This window comes from Pongo abelii, chromosome 22 (genome assembly GCF_028885655.2).
Source record: "Pongo abelii isolate AG06213 chromosome 22, NHGRI_mPonAbe1-v2.0_pri, whole genome shotgun sequence".
Taxonomy (NCBI): Eukaryota; Metazoa; Chordata; class Mammalia; order Primates; family Hominidae; genus Pongo; species Pongo abelii.
Window position 1 is genome coordinate 55,938,354 of NC_072007.2, and position 26,734 is coordinate 55,965,087.

Here is a 26,734-nt window from a genome sequence, read left to right on the forward strand (position 1 = left end):
GAAACGGTGACTTTACCCATAGACTGGGGATGGGTTGTAAGGCCCACCACTCATGACCGGGAGTGACCACCTGCACCTGTGTCTGACATCAGCCCAACACAGACAAGCAGAAAATGCTGGGATTCCCCGTAGCAAACAGCGGTTTTCTGCTTTGCACGCTGCTGCACTGTGTTGGATTTTTTTGCGATGGGCATCAATGACTTTATAACTAAAACCTTTCAGGCGTTGTCCCCCTGAATGCAGCAATGGGACAGCACATCGGCAGAGGCCCTGGCCCTTTCCACAGTGCTGGCAGGTCAGGGAGGGGGGCCCGAGCAAGATCACACCGGGCCTTCACGAGCTGGGGACGGCAAGAGCCCAGTGTGGGCCTCGGGGAGCGTGGAGAAGGCGGCCACACAGGAGCGGAAGGGGCCCTGAGTATGGCAGGGGTGGGAAAGAAGGGTGGGCCGGGCTGCCCATGCCAGGAGACTGCTGCCTGCATGTGGGGAGGACGGGGAAGTACAGGGCCGGGCACATCCAGGCAGAATGCTGCAGGGGTGAGGCCACCGACGCAGAGGGCACAATGCAAGGGTCAGGAGGGTGCTCTCAGCTCAAACAGGCTCGTGACCAGCATAAGGCCCAGGGGGATGACCCACGGAGGGAGGGAGACAGGGCTCGGAGGCCACCCCAGAGGGGAAGCCCAGGAAGGGGAACTGAGTTGGGGCCAAAGTCCTCCCAGCGGGCAGGAAAGAGGGGGCAGGTCCAGGGAGGCAGGGGCCAGTGTGAGCGCACAGCATCAGTGTCTGAGTGTGTCAGTGTGTGTGGTCTGAGTATGTGGTGGGAGTGTGTCAATGTGTGCGTATCTCCATGTGTGAGCGTGTGTCCATGTGTGAACGTGTTGGGTGTCCAAGTGTGAACGTGTGGTGTGTCCATGTGTGAACGTGTGGTGTGTGTCCATGTGTGCGCATGTGTTGTGTGTCCATGTGTAAGCATGTGGTGTGTTCATGTGAGTGTGGTGTGTATCCGTGTGTGGTGTGTCCATGTGTGATGTGTCCATGTGTAAGCATATGGTGCGTTCATGTGAGTGTGGTGGGTGTCCGTGAACATGTGGTGTGTCCATGTGAGTGTGTGGTGTGTGTCTGTGTGTGGCGTGTGTCCATGGGTAAGCATGTAGTGTATTCATGTGAGTGTGGTGGGTGTCCATCTGTGAGCATGTGGTGTGTCCATGTGTGGTGTGTGTCCATGTCTAAGCATGTGATGCATTCATGTGAGTGTAGTGGGTGTCCATCTGTGAGCATGTGGTGTGTGTTCGTGTGTCTGGTGTGTCTCTGTGGTGTATCCATCTGTGAGCATGTGGTGTGTCCATGTGTGGTGTGTGTCCATGTGTAAGCATGTGATGCATTCATGTGAGTGTGGTGGGTGTCGATCTGTGAGCATGTGGTGTGTGTTTGTGTGTGTGGTGTGTCCATGTGTGGTGTGTATCCATCTGTGAGCATGTGGTGTGTCCATGTGTGTGATGTGTGTCCATGCGTAAGTATGTGGTGCGTTCGTGTGTGTGGTGGATGTCCATCTGTGAACATGTGGTGTGTGTTCATGTGTGTGGTATGTCCATGTGTGAGTGCGTGGTGTGTTCATGTAAGCATGCATTGTGTCTGTGTGGTGTGTCCATGTGTAGTGTGTGTACATGTGTGATATATCCATGTGTGAGTGTGGAGTGTGTCCATCTGTGAGCGTGTAGGGTGTCCATGTGTGCTGTGTCCACGTGTGAGCGTGTGTTGTATGTCCGTGTGTGTGGTGTGTGTCCATCTGTGAGTGTGTAGTGTGTCCATGTGTAAACATGTGTTGTGTTCATGTGAGTGTGATGTGTGTCCATCTGTGAGGGTGTGGTGTGTCCATGTGTGTGGTGTGTGTCCATGTGTAAGCATGTGGTGCATTCATGTGTGTGTGGTGTGTGTTCGTGTGTGTGGTGTGTCTGTGTGGTGTGTCCATCTGTGAGCATGTGGTGTGTTCATGTGAGTGTGCGTTGTGTGTCTGTGTGTGTGGTGTGTCCATGTGTAGTGTGTCGCCATGTGTGATATATCCATGTGTGAGCATGGTGTGTGTCCGTGTGTGTGGTGTGTTCATGTGTGATATATCCATGTGTGAGTGTGGTGTTTGTCCATGTGTGCACGTGTGGTATGTGTTCATGAGTGTGTGGTGAGTGTCCATCTGTGCGCGTGTGGTGTGTGGTCATGAGTGTGTGGTGGGTATCCATGTGTGAGCATGTAGTGTGTGTTCATGTGTGTGGTGGGTGTCCATGTGTGCACGTGTGGTGTATTCATGTGTGTGTGGTGGGTGTCCATGTGTGTGGTGTGTATCCGTGTGTGAGCATGTGTTGTGTCCATGTGTGAGTGTGGTATGTGGTGTGTCGCTCTGTGAGCATGTGGTGTGTGTTCATGAGTGTGTGGTGTGTGTGGTGTGAGTGCCTGGTGTGAGTGTAAGCTGAGGATGAACTCACACAGGTGCAAGCTCCCACTCCTGCCTGGATAGGGTCTCAGCAGCCCGGGACCTGGAGGGTGGGGTTGGGAGCCGGGCAAGGCTGTGAGCCCAGCAGGCTTCAAAGAGGAGCGCGGAGGGCCTGGGGGAGCAGCAGGACGGCACAGGAAGGGATGCCCGAGGTCCCAGGGAGAGGCAAGTGGGGACCCTGGTCAGCTCCGGGTGGCTGGCGGGGCCAGCAGTGGCACAACTGCTGGGGCGCGGCAGGAAGGTGGGAGCACCCAGCGAAGCGCGGGGCTTGATCCTGGCGCCTGCCCGCTCCCGGCTTCCCACCCTTCTGGAACTCACGTGGCGATGGGCACGAGGAACTGGTAGGAGCCGCGGAACAGCACGAAGGCCGCGTAGCACAGCCAGATGCTGCTCGGGTGGCGCGTGTGCGCCAGAAGGAAGACCAGCCCCGCCTGCGTGGCCGTGACGCCGGCGATGAGCAGCTTGGACCATCGCGCCCAGCGGATCTTCACGAAGCCGGCGGCGAAGGATGTGATGGCTCCTGAGAGGAGAGGGATGCGGCGTTGCAGCGGCCCTGGGGGGCCACGGGGCAGGGAGAGGTAGCAGGAGCCTCTGAGGAAAGGTATCCACGGGGCAGGGGGTGGGGAGGGGGAGCCTCCGGGGGAAGGATCCACGGGGCAGGAGGCGGGGAGGGGGAGCCTCCGGGGAAAGATCCACGGGGCAGGGGGAGGGGAGGGGGAGCCTCCGGGGAAAGATCCACGGGGCAGGGGGAGGTGGCGGGGAGCCTCCGGGGGAAGGATCCACGGGGCAGGAGGCGGGGAGGGGGAGCCTCCGGGGAAAGATCCACGGGGCAGAGGGAGGTGGCGGGGAGCCTCTAGGGAAGGATCCACGGGGCAGGGGGAGGTGGCGGGGAGCCTCTAGGGAAGGATCCACGGGGCAGGGGGAGGTGGTGGGGAGCCTCTGGGGGAAGGTATCCATAGGGCAGGGGGCGGGAGAGGGAGCCTCCAGGGAAGGATGCGCGGGGCAGGGGGAGGTGGCGGGGAGCCTCCAGGGAAGGATCCACGGGGCAGGGGGAGGTGGTAGGGAGCCTCTGGGGGAAGGTATCCATAGGGCAGGGGGCGGGAGAGGGAGCCTCCGGGGGAAGGATCCACGGGGCAGGGGGAGGTGGACGGGGAGCCTCTGGGGGAAGGAGCCTCGGGGACCAGGGCATGCGTACCCAGCAGCGTGGAGGCAGCATCGGCCGCGCCGTTGTAGACCCGCGCACTGTTGGTGGTGGGGTCCACCTCGTTCCATAGGATGTGCACGTAGTAGACCACCAGGTAGTAGCCGGCCGAGTTGAAGACCCACCAGAGGGACCACAGGCGCAGCTGCGGCCGCCGCAGGCTGTCCCCCAGCTCCCGCAGCATCCGCGCCAGCACTGAGTCCCCGCAGGCCACCCGCAGAGCGTGTCCCAGCTTCCCGCCCGGGCCGGGATTCATGCGCTCCAGCTCGGAAGCCGAGGTTTCGCACCGCCCCCGGTCGTCGCGGTTGAAGAAGAGGCTGCGCTTGGGACGCTTCAGGAAGAGGGCGAGGACCACGCTGAAGGTGAGGAAGGCCAGCGAGATGTAGTTGAGCGTGGAGAAGGAGACTCGGCCCACGGTGACCAGCAGCTGGCCCAGCACGGAGCTGGTGAACACGCCCAGCAGCACCGCAGCGCGCGAGTAGCCGGCCACACGCTGGTAGCGCGCGGGCCGCACGAGAGAGAAGATGTAGGAGGAATAGGCGATGCGCGCGGCCATGGTGACGCTGTAGAAGAGCTCCATGAGCTGCATGTGCGCCACCGAGTGGCCCAGCAGCAGCAGCAGCCACACCGACACGAAGCTGAGCCCCTGTAGCAGCAGCACCGGCGTGTAGCGCAGGTAGTCGGTGAGCAGGAACACGGGCACCAGCACGGCCAGGTAGGAGTACGACAGCACCGGCGTGATCTCGTTCGTGACCTGCGGACAGGCGGGCGTGCGCCCCACCAGGCGTTAGCAATGCTGCCGCTGCGGCGGACACAGACCGCGCGAGGTCATGGCTGCTGACGGCTTCCTGCCCCAACACTGCCTGGTGTGACCCCCTCTCCCCAGCACGCCCCGTCCCATGTCCCACTGCATCGTCCTCTCTGAACAGGGACCTCTGGCTCCCGACCCTCCCGGGAGCCTGGGAGCGTTTGCCTGCAGAAAGCTGGCAGTGGCCACAGAAGGAATCGTTATTAACAATCCTGTTCATCTAAGCTTCTCTATTTTTATTTTTATCTTTTTCTTGAGACAGAGTCTTGCTCTATCGCCCAGGCTGGAGTGCAGTGGCACAATCTTAGCTCATTGCAACCTCCACCTCCCAGGTTCAAGCAATTCTCCTGCCTCAGCCTCCCGAGTAGCTGAGATTACAGGTGCGTACCACCACGTCTAGCTAATTTTTGTATTTTTAGTAGAGATGGGGTTTCACCATGTTGGGCAAGCTGGTCTCGAACTCCTGACCTCAGGTGATCTGCCCACCTTGGCCTCCCAAAGTGCTAGGATTACAGGCACCAGCCACCACACCCAGCCAGCTTCTCTATTTTTAATAGAATAAAAACATGGTTTTATTTCATTTTAAACAACATGGAAAACACAGCTGTAACCCATACACATTCACACCAGCACAAGCTCCTTCCATCCTTCCTGGAGAGAGACAAAAACAGAAGACACAGAAAGGAAGGGCAGGATCAGGAACAGCAGGTTCGTGGGAGGGACTGTTCGTGGGGGAACCCAGCAGGGGAAGAAAGACAGGAAGGGGAAGAAGGGGAAAGAGAGGGTGTGGGGTAGGGCAGAGGGCCCTGGGCTGCGCACTCCCATCTCACATTTGTCCTCAGAGCAAGGTCTTTAAGGCCAGACTCCAACCCAGGGGCAGGGAGCGGGGCAAGCGCCCCTGTAGCCGCCCTGCACCCACCCAGGAGGGGGAGCACAGGCTGTCAGCCTGCCCACCCCCACCTCCTCCATCACATGCTATGTGGGAACCCAGCTCCACAGCCTTGGCCACTGAGCTGATGGTGGACACTCCAGGCCTGGCTTCCAGGCCTGTGGCCTCAACACACATCCACCTTCCATGGGAACGTGGAGCTGGGCATGGGGCTGGGGGTGCTACCTCCTACAGGACAAGGTCAGAGGGCACTGCCCCAGACTCTACTCCAGGCAGGCACCAAACATCCTCAGCTGTCTTGGTAGGGGCCAGGGCTGCTGCGGGCACACTTGGGCACACCTGGACACAGTCCAGAGGAAGAGGCCCCACCCCTGTGAGGCCAAGCTGCTTGCCTTGCCCCTCCCTGGGGACTGATGTGGGAGCCACCCTACGCTTGGAGCCTCCCCTGGGGCCCAGGTGCATTTTCAGCAGGTGGCCCCACCCACAGGCCCCACCAGACCCCACCTCAGATCCACTGGAGGTTGGTACCAGGTGAGCCAGCAGGGCCCTGGTGGACTCTGGGCCTCCAGCAGGCCCCACCTGACTCAGGCCTGACCACCAGCAACCCCACAGCCCTACTCGTGCTGCCCCAGGTGACCTCAGCCCCTGCCAGCCACACTTGACAGGACCAAACCCTGGGTCAGCACAGGGGGTGCTGCACCGAGCCACACCGCCTCCCCAGGGCCTCTCAGCCTCTTGTCTGGCACACCCAAGATGTGTGGCCCGATGTGCTCAGAGCCTGGCCACCGGCTACTGTGAACAGCTGGGCAATAGGACCTGCAGCCAGGCCGGCATGCTGAGAAGCTTCCCAGGGGCTCAGGGGAAGGCTGCCCAGAGACCCCACCTCAGGGCACCCTGAGGTCGCACCCCGGAGCCTGCACCCTCATGGAGGCCAGGCTGACCCAAAGGCTGTGGTCCCAGCAGCACCAGGCACCCAAGGTCCCTCCCGCACTCCGTCCTGCTCAGGACATTCCGGGACACTCTGAGGGCAGGTCATGTGCCAGGAGGCTGAGTGACCACGTCGGGTCACAGAGAGCCTCAGGGCCAGCCATCGGCTTCTGCACTGTGTTTACAGCAATGTCCTGGGGACATCAAACAGTCCCTCTGTGGGCAAGCTCTCCTGGCTGATGGCCTGCTCGACTGAGGGAGGCTCCTCCTCAGGGCCAGCCCAGAGAACCCCTGCAGATTCCGAAAGAAGCGGCTCAGAGGCACGGGCCCTCCTAGGACCTCAGGGACCCCCGACCCCCAGACACAGGAGGTCGCGCGGGGGCATGACAGCCCCAGCCCCTGGCCAGGGCACAGGTCCTGCCCACAGCCCAGAGTCAAAATGGTAGCCAGCCAGCAGAGAGGCTCTCCCCAGACCCCACGGCTCTCTGGAAAAGGGCGGCCAGGGGTCCTAGAAGCCTCACCACCTCTGAATGAATGGAGCATGCCTCATTCCACCAGGAGCTGGCTCTGCAGGCTGGGGCCTCATCAGGCACCTCCTGGTCTTAGTTGAGGGTCTGAGTGCAGAGCTCCCCCTTGGCAGACCACGGGGTCAAGGTGGAGCCTGAACACCCCCTAACACCCACCCGGAGCCCTCCCTCTCCTCTCCCTGCACCTCCTCGACGGCCCCTACTCCCCCTTCCTCAGCCTTGGCAGGCAGACAGCAGGGAGGCTCTGCCCAGAGCTGTGACCTGCGTCCCACTTACAAGGCTGCTGGGGGAGGGGCCCCCACAACGGTCCCAGCAGGGAGGTGGCATCTGTCAGGCGGCCATGGCTCTGACACGAGGACAGCCTCCTGCTGCCTGAGCCCAGCGTCGGCCGTGCTCTCCACAGGTCTTGGTTGGGGTCCAGGCTGAATGGGCAGAGTGCAGGCAGCTGCGCCCAAATCTACGCCCAGACGGCCTCAGGGCAGCTTCTCTGAACAGGCAGGCAGGAAGGTGGGCAAGGCCTGAAGGCAGGCAGGATGCGAGGGCAGGGTCAGGCATGGGCAGCAGGACTGGATGCCACAGAAGGGCACCCAACAGGGGCTGGCTGGGGATGGGGCATGGTCTGCAGGTCAGGAGGGACTGCTGTGCACAGGGTCCTGGGCCAGGGGGTCTCCCTGGAGGAGGGCGGGGGCTGCAGCTCCCACCACACAGCACAGTTCCAGCGGGGGCCCCGGCACCCTCAACCCACCCAGGAGCACCTCACGGACTCGGCCGGGGAAAGCGCTCTCAGCTGACACTCAAAGCAGAAACCCTGGAGGGAAATTTGGCCAAATTCAAAATGACTCCAGAGAAACACCGTATGTAACACACAGCCAGTCCAATCCCAAGGGCACGGGGTCCCCAGGAGGCAGAAAAGGGAACCAGGTCCAAGAAGGACAGCAACCGCAGGGCTGCCCCGGAACATCGGCCCACGGCGGGAGAAATGGAGGCAGGGCAAATGTGAGCAAAGGAAACCACGCTCCTCACAGTGGCCAGACGGCCGGCGCTCAGCAGCCCACCCGAGCTGGTGAGGGGAACATGGGCAGCCTGTGGCAGGCTGCAGAGGAAGCAGCATTTGCCCCAGGAGTGAGCTGGAAGTGCCAACCCGGGCCAGCTGGGTCAAGGCCCACTGCCTGAGGCTGCCAGCTCGTACTCTACCCGCAGCCATCACCTGCGGTGGGAGAAGCCGGAATCCCCTAATCACCTCCAGCAAAGCAGCAGATAAGCACCTTGTAGTTCAACCCAGGAGGCGCAGCTTAAGAACAGCCTCGAACCCACGTGGAACGTCTCTCAAGTCAGATTGGGCAGGAGAGCAACTTGCCAAAGCTGGGTCACAAGACACCACTTAGTGAACTTCCTAGACAGAAGCCTGGCAACAACAGGGGCTGGCGAGTCCTGGCAGGCCGGGCCTCCCTTACCCCCGAAGCTGCTCCCCACCCACCTACTGGTGGCCGCCCCCGCACACCGGCACCCACGTGCCTGCTCCCGCGTGAAGTTCTTGTCGGGCCCCAGGAGGTAGGGCGTGATGAAGCTCTCCCCGGGCCTCTCCTGCAGCCAGAGGGGCTGGGATCAGGGGGCCCCACCAAGTGGCAGGTGCACAGAGCGCCTGCACCCATCGTCCCTCTGATGACATCCAAGGCCTGGTGGAATGGCTTAATTTCTGGAATCTACTTTTTAATCCGTTAATGTGCAACATGAGAGGGCAGGCAGATGGGATTTAAACATTTTCGCTCTAGAGACTTTTCTTATTTTGTTACTTTAAGGGAAACACCACACATAATGCTCATCCCTATAAATAACCTTGGTGGTGGACAGTGGCCCTCCACTAAGAGCAGAGATGCCATCTGGTCAGTGGGTGGCAGGGAGAGGGGCGGACTGGCCAGGAGCAGAAGGCACTTCATGAGGGGTCAAGGAGATGGCTCCGCCGCTCCAGCCCCAGCCCCACCACCGACAGCCGGAGCCAGGGCAAGACCCTGTCCTCGCCTGGAAAGTGACCCAGCCTGGCGGTTAGCAGTGCTGGCCGTGGGACGAGACACAATCACACCGCACGGTGCTCTGAGCCCGGCACGTGGGAAGGGCAGCACCTCCACTGTCCCGAGAGCACACCCCTCGGCTGCGCATCAGTTTCACAATTCTAGGGTCTGGGAGGGGTAGGGCCCGGCTTCCGGCCAGGAGACACAGGGAACAAGAGGCATGCCTAGCGTCAGCAATGTGGGTGCAGAGGACGGGGACGGCGGCTGGGATGGGCAGGTGAGCAGGCCCAGGGCCCTGGGATGGGGCGTCAGGGTGACCAGCTGGGCCGGCAGCCTGTGAGAGCGCTTTTCCCAAAGGCTTCCAGGTTCCTTCTGTGCGGATGTGCCTTATGGACAAGGACCCCACAGCTCAGGAGGAAACTGCTTCAGATAGGGCCGCTCCCGCCTCCACCGTTCACGTGGCCTGAGAGACCCGTGACTGGGAGTAAGTCTATTAGAACAGTTTCAATAAGACCCTTTGTCCTCACGGCTGAGTAAAATGAAAATTCCTTCAATAATCTCTTTAGGTAAATAGCCACTAAGTCTCTATTGAAGGCAGGTGCCCAGCAGGGTTGGACATGGGCTTCCTCACCAGGAGGGCTGATGAGCCCGGCCTGGCAGGTGGGGTGGGGCAGGCTCCCTCTCTGCAGGATACAATATCACTTTTTATCTAGCCTGGTTACTAGGCCGAAGCCAGGCCCCTCCATCTGATGGTGTCCGCTGCAGGGGGTGTGAGACCCCAGCCGGGTTCCCTCTGGGACCATATTATCAGCTGACATGGCCACTCACCCACTCCAGCCTCAAGTGCTCGCGCATCCAACAGGAAAAGCGCCCTGGCACCCCGGTGCCCATGTGCCTATTCCAGAAACTCCTCCCCGCCCACCCACTGGCGGCCGCCCCCGCACCCCTGCACCCACGTGCCTGCTCCCGCGTGAAGTTCTTGTCGGGCCCCAGGAGGTAGGGGGTGATGAAGCTCTCCCCTGGCCGTATCTGCGCCATGAAGCCGTAAAAACAAAGGTAGCACACAAGGCGCCGCCAGGACCAGAGCTCGGGGTCAGGCCCAGGTTCCACGGGCACCTGCTTCTCCACCGCTGGGCTGGAGGGCTCCATGCTGCTCAGGCCACGTGTAGCTCCGGAGGGGACGAAGGTGACGCTCTGCCTGGAAGGAGGGGTGGAGTCAGGGCACCTTGGAAGATGGTCTGCAGCCTCCCTACCCCGCAAAACGAGGCCCAGTGCCGGCCTCCTCCTCGCCACTCAGGACCAAACACCACCCTGGAGACGAATGCAGACCCCAGACCCATCCACACCCCGTAGCACCAAACTGGGAGCCACCTACACCTGAGCCGTTCCAGAGTCCCCCAGGCCAGGCCGTCACCACCTCCAGGGTCTCCGAGGCTGAGGGAAGTCTCCAGCCACATGGAGTGATTTAAATGCCAATCAAAACCAAGTTAATTAACTAATTGACTTACTATATTAACTAAACTAACAAAATTTAGGGTTTGGGGCCACACTAGACTCATGGCACTGCTGGGCAGTACGTGTGGCTGTGGTGGTCGGGCGGGCACACCTCACCCCACAGGCCTGAAGGCAGCCCACGTGCCTGCTGCTGCTCTAGCGGCACCCAGGTGGCCCAGGAAGGGCACAGGCAGGAATGGACACTGCTGGAGGCTGGGGACACACCTGGTCACACCACAGGTGGCCAGCGGCAGGTGGCTGCAGGTACCAGCCTCAGGTCCCCATCAGTCTGGGGTCGGATCCTGCACATGAGCGTGGGGAATGCACCTGCCCCCGTGCCCTGGCCGGAGGGCATGCAGGCCAAGCCCACAGTGAGGGAAGGGCAGAGGGAAAAGCAGGTGTCCTCGAGGGGGCTGAGGGCAGCCAGGGCTGAAGCATACATGGGAGGGAGGATGGGATGGAGCTGGGCCCAGGCCCTGAGCCCAGGGACCCCAGCATCCCCGGAGGCAGGTTACCCTAGACAAAAGCAGCTGGCAGGAGCCATGAGTGGACCTGACACATTCCAGATGGAGCACCCTAGACCACGGGCCTTTATCCACGAGGCAACATGCATCCAACCTTGGGGACCATCCCGCCAGCACCCCCACCCCACACGGCCAGGGCACGTGGCGGAGCAGCAGCAGCACGCGGCACACTGGAGGGCTTGTCTCTTTCGGTCCTGATTCTGCCCAGGAGAAAGGCTCCTCCGGTGCGGGCAAAAGCACGTCTCACCACCACAAATCGTGCCTTCTAGCTGTGGGGCAGGAGCCTGTCCACTTATCAGAATCATGTCTCCAGGTGCCACGTGGCTCTGGTTTTCCATTTAAGGCCTCGGTGTAAAGTTCTCTTTCAAGTAAGTCAAAAGTGAGCTGCCATAAACAAGTGTGTCAGGCGCCCACACCAAGCCAACCCCATGAGGTGGACCCAGCCCTGGTCCCACACAGGTGCACCTCACGTCTGTATCAGCTGACCTCTGCTCCCGGAGGCCAGCCCTGGCAGAGTGCGTGTGGAAAGGCCGTCTGCTGCTCAGGTGGGGTGGGGATGCAGCACACGCAGAGGGCAGCTGAGCAGCCTTGTGGGGCGGGGTCGCCGTCCCATCTGCACTGGGCTGACACAGTCGGACAACTTTGCCTCACCACAGGGCCGGCTTGGGAGGGTGGCAGGGGGGTCTGCAGAGGGTCTGGATTTGAGGAGAGTCTCCTCCAACCCTCTAGCAGGGGCTCAGAGCATCCCTCGATGTGGGGCCAGCTTTGGGGGTCCAGGGACCCCTAGGAAAATCTGCCCCAGGCTCTCAGCATTCAGTCTCCAGGTATCAGAGACCACTCAGGCTGGAAGTGCTCCCTGAACCGCCCCCAACCTGACACAGGCTTAGGAAAGAGGTTGCCTTCAGGGACCGGAGAGAGAGACCCTCCCCAGGCCACTTAGACAAAGCCATCAGCATCATCTGGGGTCCTGTCTTGACACCTCTACACACTCATGTCTGAAGGAACACAGGTGACAGCAGGGAAGCTCTTAAGAGGCAGAGACTGGTGGGCTTGCAATGGGGGCCGCAGGGAAGAGGGGGAAGGGTTAGGGGAACCTCGAGGTTTCCATGGCAGGGCACAGCTGGGAAGAAGATGGGACCAGCACCCTCCATTGGAGGCAGCCAGGACCCTAGAAGTTCTCAAAGGGCCAGAATGAAAACAGCCAGCCAGGCAGGAGGAAGCGCGGACAGGGGCCACTGCAAGGCTGAGGCAGATCTGACGGTCGCCTGCCTCGGCCTCACCTTCCACGCCTCCTCAGGGCCTGTCAACAGCTGGGAAGATCAGTGCACAAAGGTTGGGCTCCATCACCAGGGACCCTGATGCCCAGAGAGGCATCAGGTAGAGCTGGACATACCTCAGACCACACCCACCCCTCCCCACTGGGAGACCCATTCAGCCCTGGGACTCCCTGTCAAGTTCACTTTCCCACCAGTCAGCAGGTTTAGACAGGCGCACCGATACCCAGACAACCAGAGCAACCAGATCACCGCAGACAATGGGGAGCCATCAGGGGCTGAACTAAGCCCAGAGTCTGGGCCCACAGTCCATGGCTGCAGGAGTCAGATCCCCACCCACAGGACCCCCAGGGGCTCAGGAGCCCTGGGTACTTGGGCCCCCTGTTCTGAAAGGTGCCACCTCCAGAAGCGACCAGAACATTCCTTCCTTGGGGAGACAGCCAGAGTCTCAGCCAGCAAGGGGGTGCTGCTGGTCTTAACAGTCAGCCTCTGCTGCCAGCACACTCAACTTACGTGCGGTAAACGTAGCCCACTGACAGGTGCTCGGCCATCACGGCCAAGACCACCTCCAAGAGGAAAGATAGGGAACTTGGTCACCATCATAGAAACGCAGCCCCAAGCCAGGGGACGCCTAGACTCCAAGTGTCCAGACCCCAGCCCAGTCCCATACAGCTTGAGGCCTCTTCCCGGCATCTGAAGGAAGTCCCTGGCCAGACAGGAGGGCCATGGGGAAGCAGCGAGAATCCCTGCCTTCAGGAGAAGGTTGTAACAGCCCCCACAAATCCCCGGCCCCACTGTCCCCAGTGACCACCCCCACCCAGGCCCTGTCCTTCCAAGCACCTGAGAAGGCCGGAGACCCGCAATCAAAACAAAAGCAAATGCCACCTATCATTCCGTCTTTAAACCAGCTCCTACTCTGGAAGGCTAACCAAGAATGTTCGTTAGGTTTTTTAGAACGCCTGCTAGTTTAAAAAGAAGAAGAAAGCATTGCACACCCTCTGGCCCCCGTTCAGATGACCAAGTTCAGGGTTCCTAACAGCATAATTAGACCCTCCGGCTATCACTGCTGCAGGCCCAAACACCCGAGAAGCACTCTTTCTCGTCTGTGTCCAGCACAGATAACTGTACTATCTGGAATTATAAAAATCCACCAAAGCCCCTTTGGAAAGAAAGCAATTAGCAATGGCAGCAAGCAGCGCACAGGTGGCATCCAGGCAAAGGGGGCCAGTGAGATGCAGCCTGGCTCCCAGGCCTGGACAGGGCAGGCAGGTGCACTGGGCCACAGGGACCTCGGCTCTGCTGATTGAATCTGGCCTATGCGGGGATTCTCGGGTCTCCGTAGGGGGAGGCCACCTCTTTACAGGGCGGCCGACAGGCACCTCCAAAGACTTTATCCCACCTTCCCTCTGGATGCATTCTGGATTTCGGGGCCAGCTTAGTTAGCCTGTGTCCTGAGGCCAGGCAGGCCAGACTCCCCAGGACAGGAGTTTCCGATGGACAGGACCCTAGGGGGATGGCTTTCCTGCTGTAGAGGTGTTGGAAGGACCCACTCGGGAAAGGCTCCAGCGGCTGTCCAGGCTGTCTCTCAGACGCCTCGGGATTGCTCCGCTGGATCCGCACCCACAGCTGCTCCAAGGGGAAGTTGCACCTACAAAGCTTCTGGCACAGGAGACAATGGCCTGGAGATGTGCCAGGGGCCCGCCCCACGCGTGGCTGGCAGGGTTCACCCGCCGGCTGGCCCGTCCCGAAGCAACACGTGCCTGGGCGCGAACGCCGGATCCACGCGTTCCTCCAGACCCGGGGGTGGGACTTGGCGCCCCAGGATGACGCGGAGGGCAGGCTGGGGGGCGGGACTCACCACCCCATTAGCAGGCTGGGGCGGAAAGTTAGCGGCGGGAAACCCGCTGCACAGCAACCGTTCTGCCAGGCGCGGGCCACCGCGACCCCCGCTGAGACCCCGGCCCACGCCCCGCACCCTCCCCAGGGCCCCCCAGACCCCAGGCTGCAGACCGCAGACCCCGGCCCAAGCCTTCGCACCCTCCCCAGAGCCCCGCGGACCCCAGCGCCAGCCCCCACACTCACCTCACAGGGTCCTGCAAACCTCGGCCCGCGCCCCGCACTCACCCCGGGGCCCCGAGACACCCCGCAGCCCCCGACACGCGGCCCCGTGGCCCCGTTCCCCACCAGTACCTGCGACTCGGCGGGGCGGCTGCCCTGGGGCTCCCGGGACCCGGCCCCGCGCACGCGGACTCCGGGACTACAGCGCCCACAAGGCGGCGCGGCGGGCGCGCGGCTGCGGGGAGGGCGGGTCCGTCCCACCGGACGCGTCCTGAGGGCGGGGCCTCGCGCGTGGCCGGGCGCTGCGGCAGGAGCGTCCCCGCGGGGCATCCTCCCACCCACGGCCGCGCCCGCCCACGGCCCTCTCCCAGCCCCGGCGCCGGCCGCTCCCCATCCGGTCGCCTCCCGGGTCACGCGGCCCCCCGTGCTGCGGCCCTACCCCTGGGGCCGCCCCCTGACCCCGACCGCCCCTCGGGCCCCCACCCTCGCCGGCGTCAGCATCCCGGGGTGCCGCTCGCGGAGGTGTCGGTCCCTCGGGCGGGCACCCTGCCATCCCTCTCCCCCGCGTTCTTCCCACCCCCAGTCCCCTCCTTGGACCCCCTCGTGACCCCCACCTCCTCGACGAGGCCTTGTGCGTTTTCCTTTTGGCACCTTAAACACCTGCATTCCTGGCCTCAAGCTGGATCCGGGACGCGGGTCGGGCCCACGGGCCCTCAGGGGTGGCCCTGGGCCACCTTCGTGGGGCTCCAACAGGGACACGCACAGCCTGCTCTTGGGGACCGCACGGCCTCGAACTCGGCGCCCCCAGGACCCTGCTGCCCGCCCTCCTGCCTGACCGTGACCCCTACGGGCTTGTACCAAGGAGCAAGCCGGATCCAGGACGTGGCCCGGGGCCACCAGTCCCCATCTCAGCAGGGAGAGCCCCGGGGAGACCCGCGCAGGCCTCGCAGACGGCAGCGCAGTCACACTCAGGGAGGGGGGCCTGGGCCACTCTCCTAGGAAGGTGTGGGGCTGCAGCAGACAGCACCGCCGAAAGCCCAGGGCCTGTGCAGGACACGGGGGGACGTGGGGGGCCACAGGGTCACTTTACCCTGGAGTTATCCAGCCCCTGGCTATGGGGAGGGAAGCCAAGCCGAGGGCTGTGGGGGCCCCAAGGCTAAGGAGGAGCCGGGAAGTCCGCCGCACAGAACAGAAGGGGACGGCCACCGTGGCACCCACAGCTCAAGACTGCGGGTCCCAGGTGAGCGGTGAGTCTGGGGCAGCAGCCCCTGGAATGCACCCCTTCCCGAGTGTAGACAGCACAGTCCACGACCTGCCTCCTGGTGTGGGGGGTGCTCTGGCTCTCCTGCCCACCAGCCGGGCAACCCCACCAGGAAGCCCACACAGGGCCTTTGCCCTAAATGGCCGCCTGCCCAAAGCTCTGGCCTGGGCCTTCTTTCCAGAGTCCTGAGTGTAGCAAGCCACACGAACAAATCTAAAAGGAACTTAAAAAGGATTTGTTGGCTGGAAATGGGGGTTCTGGGGTAGCTTGCAGAATTTAAGGGAACACTACAGGATGGAGCGCCTCGCCTGGAGGGCTCCCCTGCTTCGTGGGAGCCCTGGCTCTCTCCCCAGTACTGGCCTTTTCCACGGGCGGGCAGAACCTGGCCCTGCTGGAAGACGGGAGGGGCAACGCGGAGGAGGAGGGGCCTTTCCTTCCCTCCAGGCAGAGAAGAGCCGGCCCCAGCTCTGCCAGGGCAGCCTGCTCCCTTTTACGCGCAGGGCAGGCCAGGAAGCCGAGGGGAAGTGGGGATGAACAGCAGCGGGGCTCCTAGACCCCTTCCCATAGAAGGATGGCTCCCACCCCCTTCGCGCCTGGAGACAGTAAGGCAGGGAGCCACAGCCCCAAGGGGACCCCGCAGGACCCACAAAGACCAGTCCCTCACCTGTCTCTCCGGCCAGGTGGAGCCGAGCGAATCCACCCCTGCCCGCAAGGGGCCTGCCCAAGCTGCCCTCCGGTCCCCTTGCGTGGCAGGAGTCCTGGGAGTTCCCCAGCCACACAAGGCCCAGGTTTCCTGCAGGAGGTGCTTCGGAGTGGGGAGGTGGGGCTGCAGCCACCAACAGCACTTGGCAGTTGTAATCTGGAGGCAGCTGCTCTGAGGGAAGAGCCAGGAGACTCGTGAAGACCTTACAGAGACCTCCATCGAGGCCTGTGAGGAGTGGCCACAGACAGCGGGGCGTGGGCTTCCAGAGGGCTCCACCCAAAATAGAGACTTACAAAAGCAGGTGACTTGGGAGTGACACTGGCATCTGGGAATGGATCCTGTGCTTGGGGGGCCTCATGAGCCTCCAGCGGTCCCCGTCCTTGCGTGTTTCATCATCGGTTTGTCAAATAGTTAAGTGCCTGAGCATCAGGGATGGGAGGGAGAGCTGGTCCCTGGGAGAAGCCCTGGGTTGGAGGGATCAGCAGGGGCCCAGCGGTGTGGATCCCCGCCCTCCAGCCTGTAGGCTCCAGCCATATACAGTGATGTCTGGGGGCTGCAAGCTGCAGAGACCCCTTCCCCTCCTGGAGGGGCTCAGGTGGGCTCTGCAGCCCACCCCACAGCAGTGCCCCATCCCCAGCTCCTGGGCCCCCACTCCCCGGCAGCCTTAGCACCCATAGTCCAGGCCCAAGAAATCTCTGCCAGAGAACGAGGACCCTGCCCACCCACTGCCTTCTGAGACCAACCGGCCAGTCCTCTGCCTTGGCTGGAGAGACGCAGGGCTGTCCCTGTGGTTAAGGTCCCTGTCAGCATCAGGGAGGCAGTGGCATTCGAGCAGCCCTTTCCCTCAGCTGGTGCTGTTGTGGTAGCTGTGGCTCTGGAAGCAAGGCTTGGACCAAATGCTAATACATGGACACACATGCACAGAGACACACAGATCCACGCAGATGTGCAGAGACACACACAGACACACGCACACACTGATGTGGTTTGGATTCTCTGTCCCCTCCGAATCTCATGTTGGAATGTGATTCCCAGTGTTGGAAGTGGGGCCTGGTGGGAGGTCTTGGATCATGAGGGCGGATCCCTCATGAATGGCTTAGCACCATCCCCTTGGTGATGAGTGAGTTCTTGTTCAGTTAGCTCACTCAAGAGCGGGTTGTTTAAAAGAGTCCGGGACCCCCCCTTTCCTTCCCCTCCTCCCACTCTTGCTATCTGACGCTGGCTCCCCGTCACCTTCCACCATGAGTGGAAGCTTCCTGAGGCCTCACCAGGAGCAGATGCTGGCACCATGCTTCCTGTACAGCCTGCAGAACCGTGAGCCAGTTAAACCTATTTTCTTTATGATACCCAGTCTCTGTATTCCTTCATAGCAACACAAAAACAGCCCTCCCCACATATACACACACGTACAGACACCACCAAGACATATGCACAGATACAGAGACGTAAACACACAGACACACATGACACAGACATACAGAGATAGAGACACATACACATGCATGCTCCTGTGCACACGGCACCCCATACGCAGGAAGACGGGCACGGACCGGCCTGCCACGCCCCAGCACGTGCAGTGAACTGGCCTGCACGTGGCCTCAGCCAGTTTTTCCTCCCACACTTCCAGGCGTCCCCCCAGTCTCACCTTGCTGAATGACAGGTGCTTCTGCTCCCATCTGAATCTGCTTGGTAGAGGTGCAGTGCACCCTGTAAATGCCTTGCCTCGCTTGTTGGCCTGTGAGTCTCTGCTGCAGCTGCCCCTCTCTCCAGCCCCCCACCGCCAGGCCTTCGCCCCCAGCCTCTTGTTGGCCTGTGAGTCTCTGCTGCAGCTGCCCCTCTCTCCAGCCCCCACTCCCGCCGAGCCTTTGCCCCCACTTTTTCCACGAGCTGACCTCCTAACACTCCCAGTGGCCAGGGGTGGTCCATCACAAGGTCCTAGGGGCCCAAAGGTCTGGAGAAGGGGGACTGACATGGATGCCCCTGTGTCAGGCCTCCCAGCACTAGCCGCAAGCCCAGGCCTGCCTGCAGCTGTGGCCCCCATCCTCTCAGAGGCTGAGCCAGGCCACCATCCTCAGCACCTTCTCTGTGAAGCCAGAAGCCCTGTGGCGGCTGAGCGGAGAAGCAAAGCCCAGAGGAAGAAGCGTTGTCCCTGGCCTGCCTGGAGCCCAGGAGCTCCCGGCTTTCACATCCCCCAGGTGAGCGCAGGACCCTCACAGCCTGTCACAGCCTGTCACAGCAGTGGGGCTAACCTGGGCCTGTGCCTGCCACACTTCTTCCCTGGAAGTGTGTCCCACCTGGTCCTCTGGGCATGGAGTTGAATTCCGAGCCCTACTGGGGCCCCGGACAGTGGCCCCAGCAGGCCCAGCCCCTCCCAGTTGAGCCTTGCCTGGCCCAGCAGCAGAACACTGAATCCCGATGCCCCCAAGTCTCCCTACAGGCAGACTTTCACAAAATTGTGCTTAAATAGCCCATCTTTACTAGGGAAAGGGGGAGGTTTGAACCTCTTTGGAATTACAAGGCAGCTGTTTAAAATAATGTCATCTAACAAGAGAGTGTTCAAAAAACATTGAAATAACCAGTGGAAATCTGGCCAGTGCAAGGTGGAATTTGAAGCCTACGCTGCCTGGTCCTCATTTGCAGAACTTGGAGGTGATAACCCTCCTGCCCACAGGTGGAGTGATGTCCGGCTACAGGAACATCCTGGGGTCGGAGGAGGTTTACATCAAGCTCCACCACAATCACAGGCATGTATCTTGGTTGCAAGCAAGCTATTTGAGAAACCTAAGCATGACGTTAGAAGACAAAATGATTGGGAAGGAAGCGGCAGAGTCTCTGTTCACAGATGATGCAATTCAGGGCAGAAAATCCTAACAGGTTATCAAAAATACTAGAAATAATAAGGCATTTAGCAAGGCCATCAGATACTAAGTCTATATACAAAAGTAATTGTGCTTCTATAATCTAGCAACAAATAATTGGAAGACAGAATTTGAAAAACAGCATTTACAATGCCATTGAAAATCAGAAAATATCTAAGAATGCATTTAATGAAAAATGTGTAAATTCTCTATACTGAAATCTGCAGAACATTACTGAGAGAGATTAATGAAGAGCTAAACAAATGGGGGAAACAGACCTTGTTCATGGATTGTGTAAACCAAAAATAAACTTCTAAGCCCCCAACCCTCTGAACAGACCACTCCTCTGGGCAAGGGCATTCCAAAGTTAACCTGAAAAACTGGTTCAGGCCACGAGGGGAAGGGAGGGATGGATACTCGTCATTACACCTGACCCCCTTTTGGAATTCAGAGAAAGCCGACCAACTTTCAACGTCAACACACACCTTGAGTCTGATAAGAATCATTTAGAATCTAGTCTTTGAAGCCTGCAACCCAGAGACTTCATCTGCTGCTAAAACTTTGATCTCCACAACTCCTTACTGTAACCTAGACATTCCTTTCTATTGATAATAACTCTTTCAACCAATTGCCAATCCCGACATGTTTAGCTTTACCTATAACCTGGAATCCAGCCCCCACCAGATTGTCCCACCTTTCCACACCAGAGCAGTGTATATCTTACATGTATTTGATTGGTGTCTCATGTTCCCTTAAATGTGTGAGACCAGGCTGTGCCCAGTCACCTTGGACGCATGTTTTAGGATCTCCTGAGGCTGCATCAAGGGCCATGGTCACTCATATTTGGCTCAGCATAAATCTCTTCATATATTTTACATAGTTTGACTCTTTTCATTGACAATTGGAAGGCTCATTATTAAGGTGAACATTCTCCCCAAATTGATCCATAGATTCAGTGCAATCCAATAGAGATCTCACAGGCTTATTTTTTAGAAATCGAGATGTTGATTCAGAATTGAGATGGAAATGTAAAAGACTTACAATAGCCAGAACAATTGTGACTAAGAAGAGCGATGTCGGAGAGCTCAGAGATATGGAGGCCAAGGGAAGCTGGTGGAGTCTGGCAATAGGACCACCCACACAGACAACAGATTTCCAACAAGGGTGTCCATGTAATTCAGTTGGGGAAAGGGTGGTCTCTAGATCACATAGTTCAAGAACAGCTGGATATCCACAGGGGAAGATGAACATCAGACTTTATCACGTCCCTTTCACAAACACTAATTTGAGATGGCTGATAGACCCAAACTAAAAGCTAACACTGTCAAACTTGTAGATCTGTGTCCAGTGACACAGGAAGCAAACAAAATGTCAGGCCACACGTGGGAGGAAACATTCATATTCCTTGTGTCTGATACAGGACTTGTATCCAGACACATAAGTGACCCTTACAACTGAGTAATAAGAAAATAGCCCACTCTTAAAACACACAAAAGAGGCCGGGCACAGTGGCTCACACCTGTAATCCCAGCACTTTGGGAGGCCGAGGCAGGTTGATCACTTGAAGTCAGGAGTTCAAGACCAGCCTGGCCAACATGGTGAAACCCCTTCACTACTAAAAATACAAAAATGAGGCTGGTGTGGTGGCGGGTGCCTGTAGTCCCAGCTACTCAGGAGGCTGAGGCAGGAGAATTGCTTGAATCTGGGAGGTGGAGGTTGCAATGAGCCGAGATCTGACCTCTGCACTCCAGCCTGGGCGACAGGGTAAGACTCTGTCTCAAAAAATAAAAAAATAAAAATATATATATGCAAAAGATTTGAACACTTAAGATGTGAAAATATACCTAATATCATAAATATCATAATCCTTTGTCATTAAGGCCTGAAGTACCAAACCACTCCTACTATAAAGGCTAAAATTTAAGAAGCTGACAATACTAAGTGTTGGCAAGGCTGTGGAGCAGTATGTGGGGATGTGAAATGTTACAAACACTTTGGAAAACAGTGGGGCAGCTTCTTGTGGAGTTTAACATGTGTCTACTTTATGAACCACAGTTCCACTCCTAGGCATCTGCTGAAGAGATATGAATGCATGATCCCACAAAAGCCCATGCACAGGAGTTGTACCCTGTTCTCTCATGTAACTGCTAAAAACTGGCAACAACCCGAATATCCATTATGGGATGAAGGATGAACACACAGTACATTCACAGAACAGGGACTACTCAAACTAAAAGGAAATAACTGAGTGAGTCTCAGCACCCTCATACTGGGGGGCCAGAGTCCAGCCTGGGAAAGTCCATCTGTGGGGGAGGGAGGCTCCGTCCTGGAAGGAGGCAGGTAAGCAGGTGCCTGTGGTGGAGGCTCGGGGTCAGTGGAATTGTTCTGTGTCTGATGGGGGTAGAGGTTAATGGCTGTGTTCATCTGTCAGACATGTTTAACAACTGCTTCTAATGGGTGCAATTTATGGCATATGAATTGCACGTCAATAAAATTGTTTTTTAAAAGCCTGCACTGCTGGAAGTGGGTGAAAGGCCTGGAAGCAAGTCGAATGCTCCAAGCCCTCTCGTGTCTCTTGGGAGACAATCCAGGCCTCAGCTGGTTACAAGGGAGAACCCAGAATGGCCTCAGCCTCGGGAGAAAAGGGGAGTGATGTGGCAGGGGAGGGGCAGGGGGACAGGTAGTGGGTGGTGAGGAGGGGGACGGGGGGAGGGGCAGGGGGAGAGGTGGTGAGTGGTGGGGAGGGGGACAGGTGGGGGGAGGGGCAGGGGGACAGGTGGTGGGGAGGGGGATGGGGGAGGGGCAGGGGGAGAGGTGGTGGGTGGTGGGGAGGGGGGAGGGGGACACGTGGTGGATTGTGGGGAGGGGGACAGGTGGGGGGTGGTGGACGGTGGGGAGGGTACAGCCGGGCACACACTGTGGCTCCTGATTGCAGATGGGGTGCAGGTCCAGTATGCTCCAGCCACGTAGGTCTCCATGTTACCTCCTTCACATCTTGTCCCCACAGAGACCCCCATCTCTGCCCCTTCTTAGCCCCAGGGCAGCCCTCCCAGGCCCTCCCAGGCTGCAGAGCCCCGAACTCTCCGACATCTTGGGAACTGTCTCTCCCCGGCCAGGCTGGCAAATATGGATGTTGCAGGATTGGCCAAAAGTGGACAGTGGGGATCAGTGTGGGGTACCGCCCACCGCATCCCAGCTCCTCCTGGGCTCCTGTGCATCCTGCTCCTGCCCACCCAGCCCAGGCTGGCACCTGGTCTCTCCCACACTCCATGCACCGCCCTGGTCACCTCCGTGGTTTGGGGTGTTTCCCTCCCGGGGAGGCGCCTCCTGCCCCCGAGGCCTCTGAGCCCCAAAGGGTCACGTGAGACTGTGTCCTCAGGTGGCAGCTGTTGGTTCTCTCCAGCCCCCACAGACACCTCAGGTCCCCGTATGCCAGACCCCATGGAGACGGGGTCTTCTGTGCTCCCTTCTTCCCGTGGGCCACCTGCCACCCCGTCCACAAGCACAAGTGAACGTTTCCAGGTGGAAAGGGCTGGTTCTCCAGCTGGAATTTCCTTGACTACACGGTCTTATTAGATCCAGAGTGGAACTGCATGAAACAAACAGGCAGATGTGGGCAGGACGGAGCTCAGTTCTCCCAGCCAAGGGGAGACCACAGCCAGCTCTCCATCCACGGTTCAGGATCACAGCGGCCCCGCTGGGAGGCTCAGCCTTGCAGGCCCCGGGCTTCCGCGGTTTTGTTGCACGCAGATTTCGTCGTCTTCTTCCGAATGTTTCTGTATTCACGTGTTCCTGGATGATTGGCGTTCCCTCTCAATTTTCACATGCAGGGGTGCAGGGGCGTGCAGTCTGCAGACCCCTCTCCTCTCCTCTGCCTTCTCCTCAACCTCCCTTCCCCCCACACCCATCTCCCCTCCCTGCCTCCCTCCTCTGCCTTCCTCCCCCTCCTCCATGTTCCTCCCCTCTCCTCCGCCTCTCCGTCCCCTTCCCTCCCACCACCCCCAACACCCCCGCCTCCCCACAACCCTTCCCCCGCCCTCCCCGACCTTCCCTGCACTGGCCCCTGCCTCCATTCTCCTCCCCACAACACCCACTTCCCCCTCCCTCCACCTTCCCCCTCCCTCCACCTTCCCCCTCCCTCCACCTTCCCCCTCCCTCCACCTTCCCCCTCCCTCCACCTTCCCCATCGTCTTAGTCCCTTTCCTGTTCTTCACAGGCCCAGCTGCACCTGGGTTGGTTGCACTCTCTGTTCCTCTTATTTTCTTTCAAGGAACTACCTTTTGGATCTAAAAACTCAAGTTTTACTTAAGAGGCTGAGGCAGGAGAATAGCTTGAACCCGGGAGGTGGAGGTTGCAGTGAGCCGAGACACTGCACTCCAGCCTGGGCGACAAGAGCGAGACTCCATCTCAAAGGAAAAAAACAAAAATAATCAAGTTTTAATTGCTTTCCAATTAATTAATTTCTGCTTTTCTCATTATTTTTTCTTTTTCCTGTTGACTTTGTTGTTCCTTTTCTGTTCTAGTTTCTGAGTTAACTGCTATGTTCCTTTAATTTGAATAAAACTAGGAATAATAAACCATTTAATAATTCATTCCTCTCACTGGGCACCTTTGGCCAGGCCCATGGACGCTGTGTCACTTATTGCCGTCAGCCTCTAGGTAGGACGTGATTTTTGCTTGATTTCCTCTTGGACTCATGACTCATTTCAGAGAATGATTCAAACGTTTCCAGTAGCCAGATGTTGTTGTTTGTTGGTTTCATTAATATTTTATAAAGTTAAGATAAAAGAACATGGCCTAAGCAGGTTTTCATTTTGTGAAATTGTTTTGAGCTTCAATTTGTGGCTTGGTTTTGGGTTACCTTTTAAACATTTTCATGGGCTTTCGAAAAATGCATATTCTCTATGCACATCGTGTTTTACATGAATAAAATCTAAATTGCAAATAGTGGGATTTCAATCTTTGATAGCCTCATTCATGCATTTTCTGGGGTATCTGTCAAGTTTGCCAGAGTGAAGGGCCCTGCTGTGACTGGGGTTCGCGCCTCCCTGCACGTCCACACCTTTATGTCCGTACTTTAAGGCAGCGTGGAGATGGACCCACACCACCTGCATGTTCTGCCGCCGTGCTGGCCTGAGACCTCGGCTTCCTGTGCGGCCTCCTTATGGCTGTTTCAGGTGCGTTCCTCAGAGCATGGGATGGAATTTGCTTTTCTACAAAAGGTGTCCGCCCGAGTGTCTGACCCACGGTCTCCACCACTCCACAGGGCTGGCTGTGTGGTGGGGACTGACGGCCTTCTCAGGAGGAGACAGTGATGACCCCAGGGAGTGGGTGAGGCCACTGCCGGACCAGAGAGGTCTGCGATGGGCCAAAGAAGAGGCTGGGCTGCTGCTGCTGTGTCTGTGTCTGCCCAGGGGAGCTACATCCTGGCCTCAGGACCTCCCTCCCGGCCTGAGCAGCGGGGGTCAGGCTGGTCCAGCTCTCAGGAGTGTCCCAGGGAAAGAAAAAAACTGCCCTCCTGTCCGCTCCAGGGAGACCCACAGGCTGTGCCACCAGCAGGCAGTGTGGACATTGGTGGCTGTTGGGTCGGGGGCCCCAGGGAGAGCCCCTGGGGAGAGCAACACCCACCCGGAGGCTCAGGCCAGGCCAGGACTGCAGCCCTCGAATGTGCAGAGACACCCAGTTCCTACCCAGGCCCAGGTCTCAGGACCATGTGGAGGAGGGATAAGCATGTGCTATAATCCGCAGTCACCAGCAGAGCAGACAGCCTCTCGCCCAGAACAGGGCACCCGGGACAGCGCCAGCGCCAGCCCCAGCAGAGAGGGGCTGGTCTCAGCGGAGTGGAGCGGGTCTTAGTGGGTTGGGGCCAATCTCATCCTGGCCCTGGGTGTGGTCCCAGACCCCTAATGCGGAGCCTGCAGGTCATTCCTGGGCCATGAGTCTGACCTGACACGGGAGTCTCTGGGCTGGTCCGCCCGTCCACCCTGTCCCTGCGTTTGTGCTGATAGGAGGACACTGCACAAAACACATGATGGCTGTGTGCTATAATCTACAGTCACCAGCAGAGCAGACGGCCTCTCGCCCAGAACGGGGCATCCAGGGCAGCGCCAGCCCCAGCTCTCCGTGGGGCCCCGTGTGCTCACTTTTACACAAGACCTCGCACAATGGAAGCTCTTCCTCCTGGGAAATCGCAGAGAGCAGATTCCACTATCTCACTCACCCGGAGGACTCAGCACCCATGCTGAGAAGAAACAAGACTCCACCCGGGCGGCAGGTGGCCAGGCTTAGGGCTGGGGCAGGACTGGAGCGGGGGCCTCGCTGGAGGCTGGGCCTGGAGGGCAGGGGCCTTTGCTGCCATGGGTGCTATTTTGTAAGCAGAGGCTGGGGCTGGGTCCTGCCCTGCAAGCTGTACTGGTCCTTCCAGGCACAGCGCATCCCTGCCACCGGCCTAAGGGGACGGGAGCTGCTGACCTTTAGGACCTGTGCAAGGGTCATGGTGCTGTGTGAAGGACATGACTCCAGGCCACATCCTTCCTCCAGCCCATGAGGGTCCCCGGGATAAAGTCGAGGAGCCACAGGGGACACGGCTCAGCCGGAGGCAGCCCAGCCCATCACAGTGCCAGCCCTAGGCCTTGCTGTTATTATTTTGTATTTTTTTTGTGGTAAAAGAGACATAAAACATACCATATTAACTATTTTTAACCGCACACATCAATGGCATTAAGGACATTCACACTGTTGTGCGGCCATCACTCCCATCATCTCCAGAACGCTTTTGTCCTGCAAAACTGAAGCTCTGCACCCAGGACACACTCACCCCCAATCCCCCCTGCGCCCCCCTCCCAATCCCCCCCGCGCCCCCTCCCAATCCCTCCGAGCCCCCATCCCAGTCCCCCACACCCCCTCCCAATCCCCCACGCCCCCTCCCAATCCTCCACGCCCCGTCCCAGTCCCCCGCGCCCCCATCCCAGTCCCCCGCGCCCCCTCCCAATCCCCCGCGCCCCCTCCCAATCCCCCGCGCCCCCTCCCAAACCCCCGCGCCCCCTCCCAATGCCCCGCGCCCCCTCCCAGTCCCCCGCGCCCCCTCCCAGTCCCCCGCGCCCCCTCCCAATCCCCCGCGCCCCCTCCCAATGCCCCGCGCCCCCTCCCAATCCCCCGCGCCCCCTCCCAGTCCCCCGCGCCCCCTCCCAATGCCCCGCGCCCCCTCCCAATCCCCCACATCCCCTCCCAGTCCCCCGCGCCCCCTCCCAATCTCCTGCGCCCCCATCCCACTTTCTGGCCGGGTTTGGCCACTGCGGGGCCTCTAAGTGGAACCACGCACAGTGCGCGTCCTCTTGTGCCTGGCCAGGGGCACTCAGCATCGTGTCTCCAGGTCCCTGCACGGGGCAGCGGCGTGGGAACTTCCTTTCAGTCCGGCGATCCTCCCTGTGTGCGTCTCCACAGTTTGATTTTTCATTCATGGATGGACATTTGGACGCCTCCTTCCGCTTGGCTGTGGTGACTAAAGCTGCTGTGCTATCATTTTTACTATTATTGTTATGACAAGTTGACAAGTGAACCTTCCTCGTACTGTTTCGGTTTTTCCCATTTTATTTGCTTTTAACTGTCCACACTCATTGAGTCCCAGCAGCGGGCCCTGTTCCTGGCTTCAACGGCGAGGCCCCTCGCCTTTCCCCAGAAGCAGCCCCTTTGACGACATCGGTACTTTCGGTCCATT

The 26,734-nt window shown here is 59.2% G+C and overlaps 1 protein-coding gene across 8 annotated transcripts in view; it reads right to left on the bottom strand.

Moving 5' to 3' along the window:
* Positions 1–26,734, bottom strand: part of SLC19A1 (solute carrier family 19 member 1) — a 59,996-nt gene that overhangs the window by 13,787 nt on the left and 19,475 nt on the right. For 2 of the 8 annotated variants that reach the window (XM_054542648.2, XM_054542649.2), the window contains exons 3-5: positions 9,806–10,043; positions 3,680–4,439; positions 2,803–3,004 (exon numbers count right to left, since the gene is read on the bottom strand). In XM_054542648.2, the coding sequence (XP_054398623.2) occupies positions 2,803–3,004; positions 3,680–4,439; positions 9,806–10,043 (1,200 nt within the window). The other 6 variants (XM_024239370.3, XM_024239371.3, XM_054542650.2 and 3 more) reach the window with 6 other exon arrangements.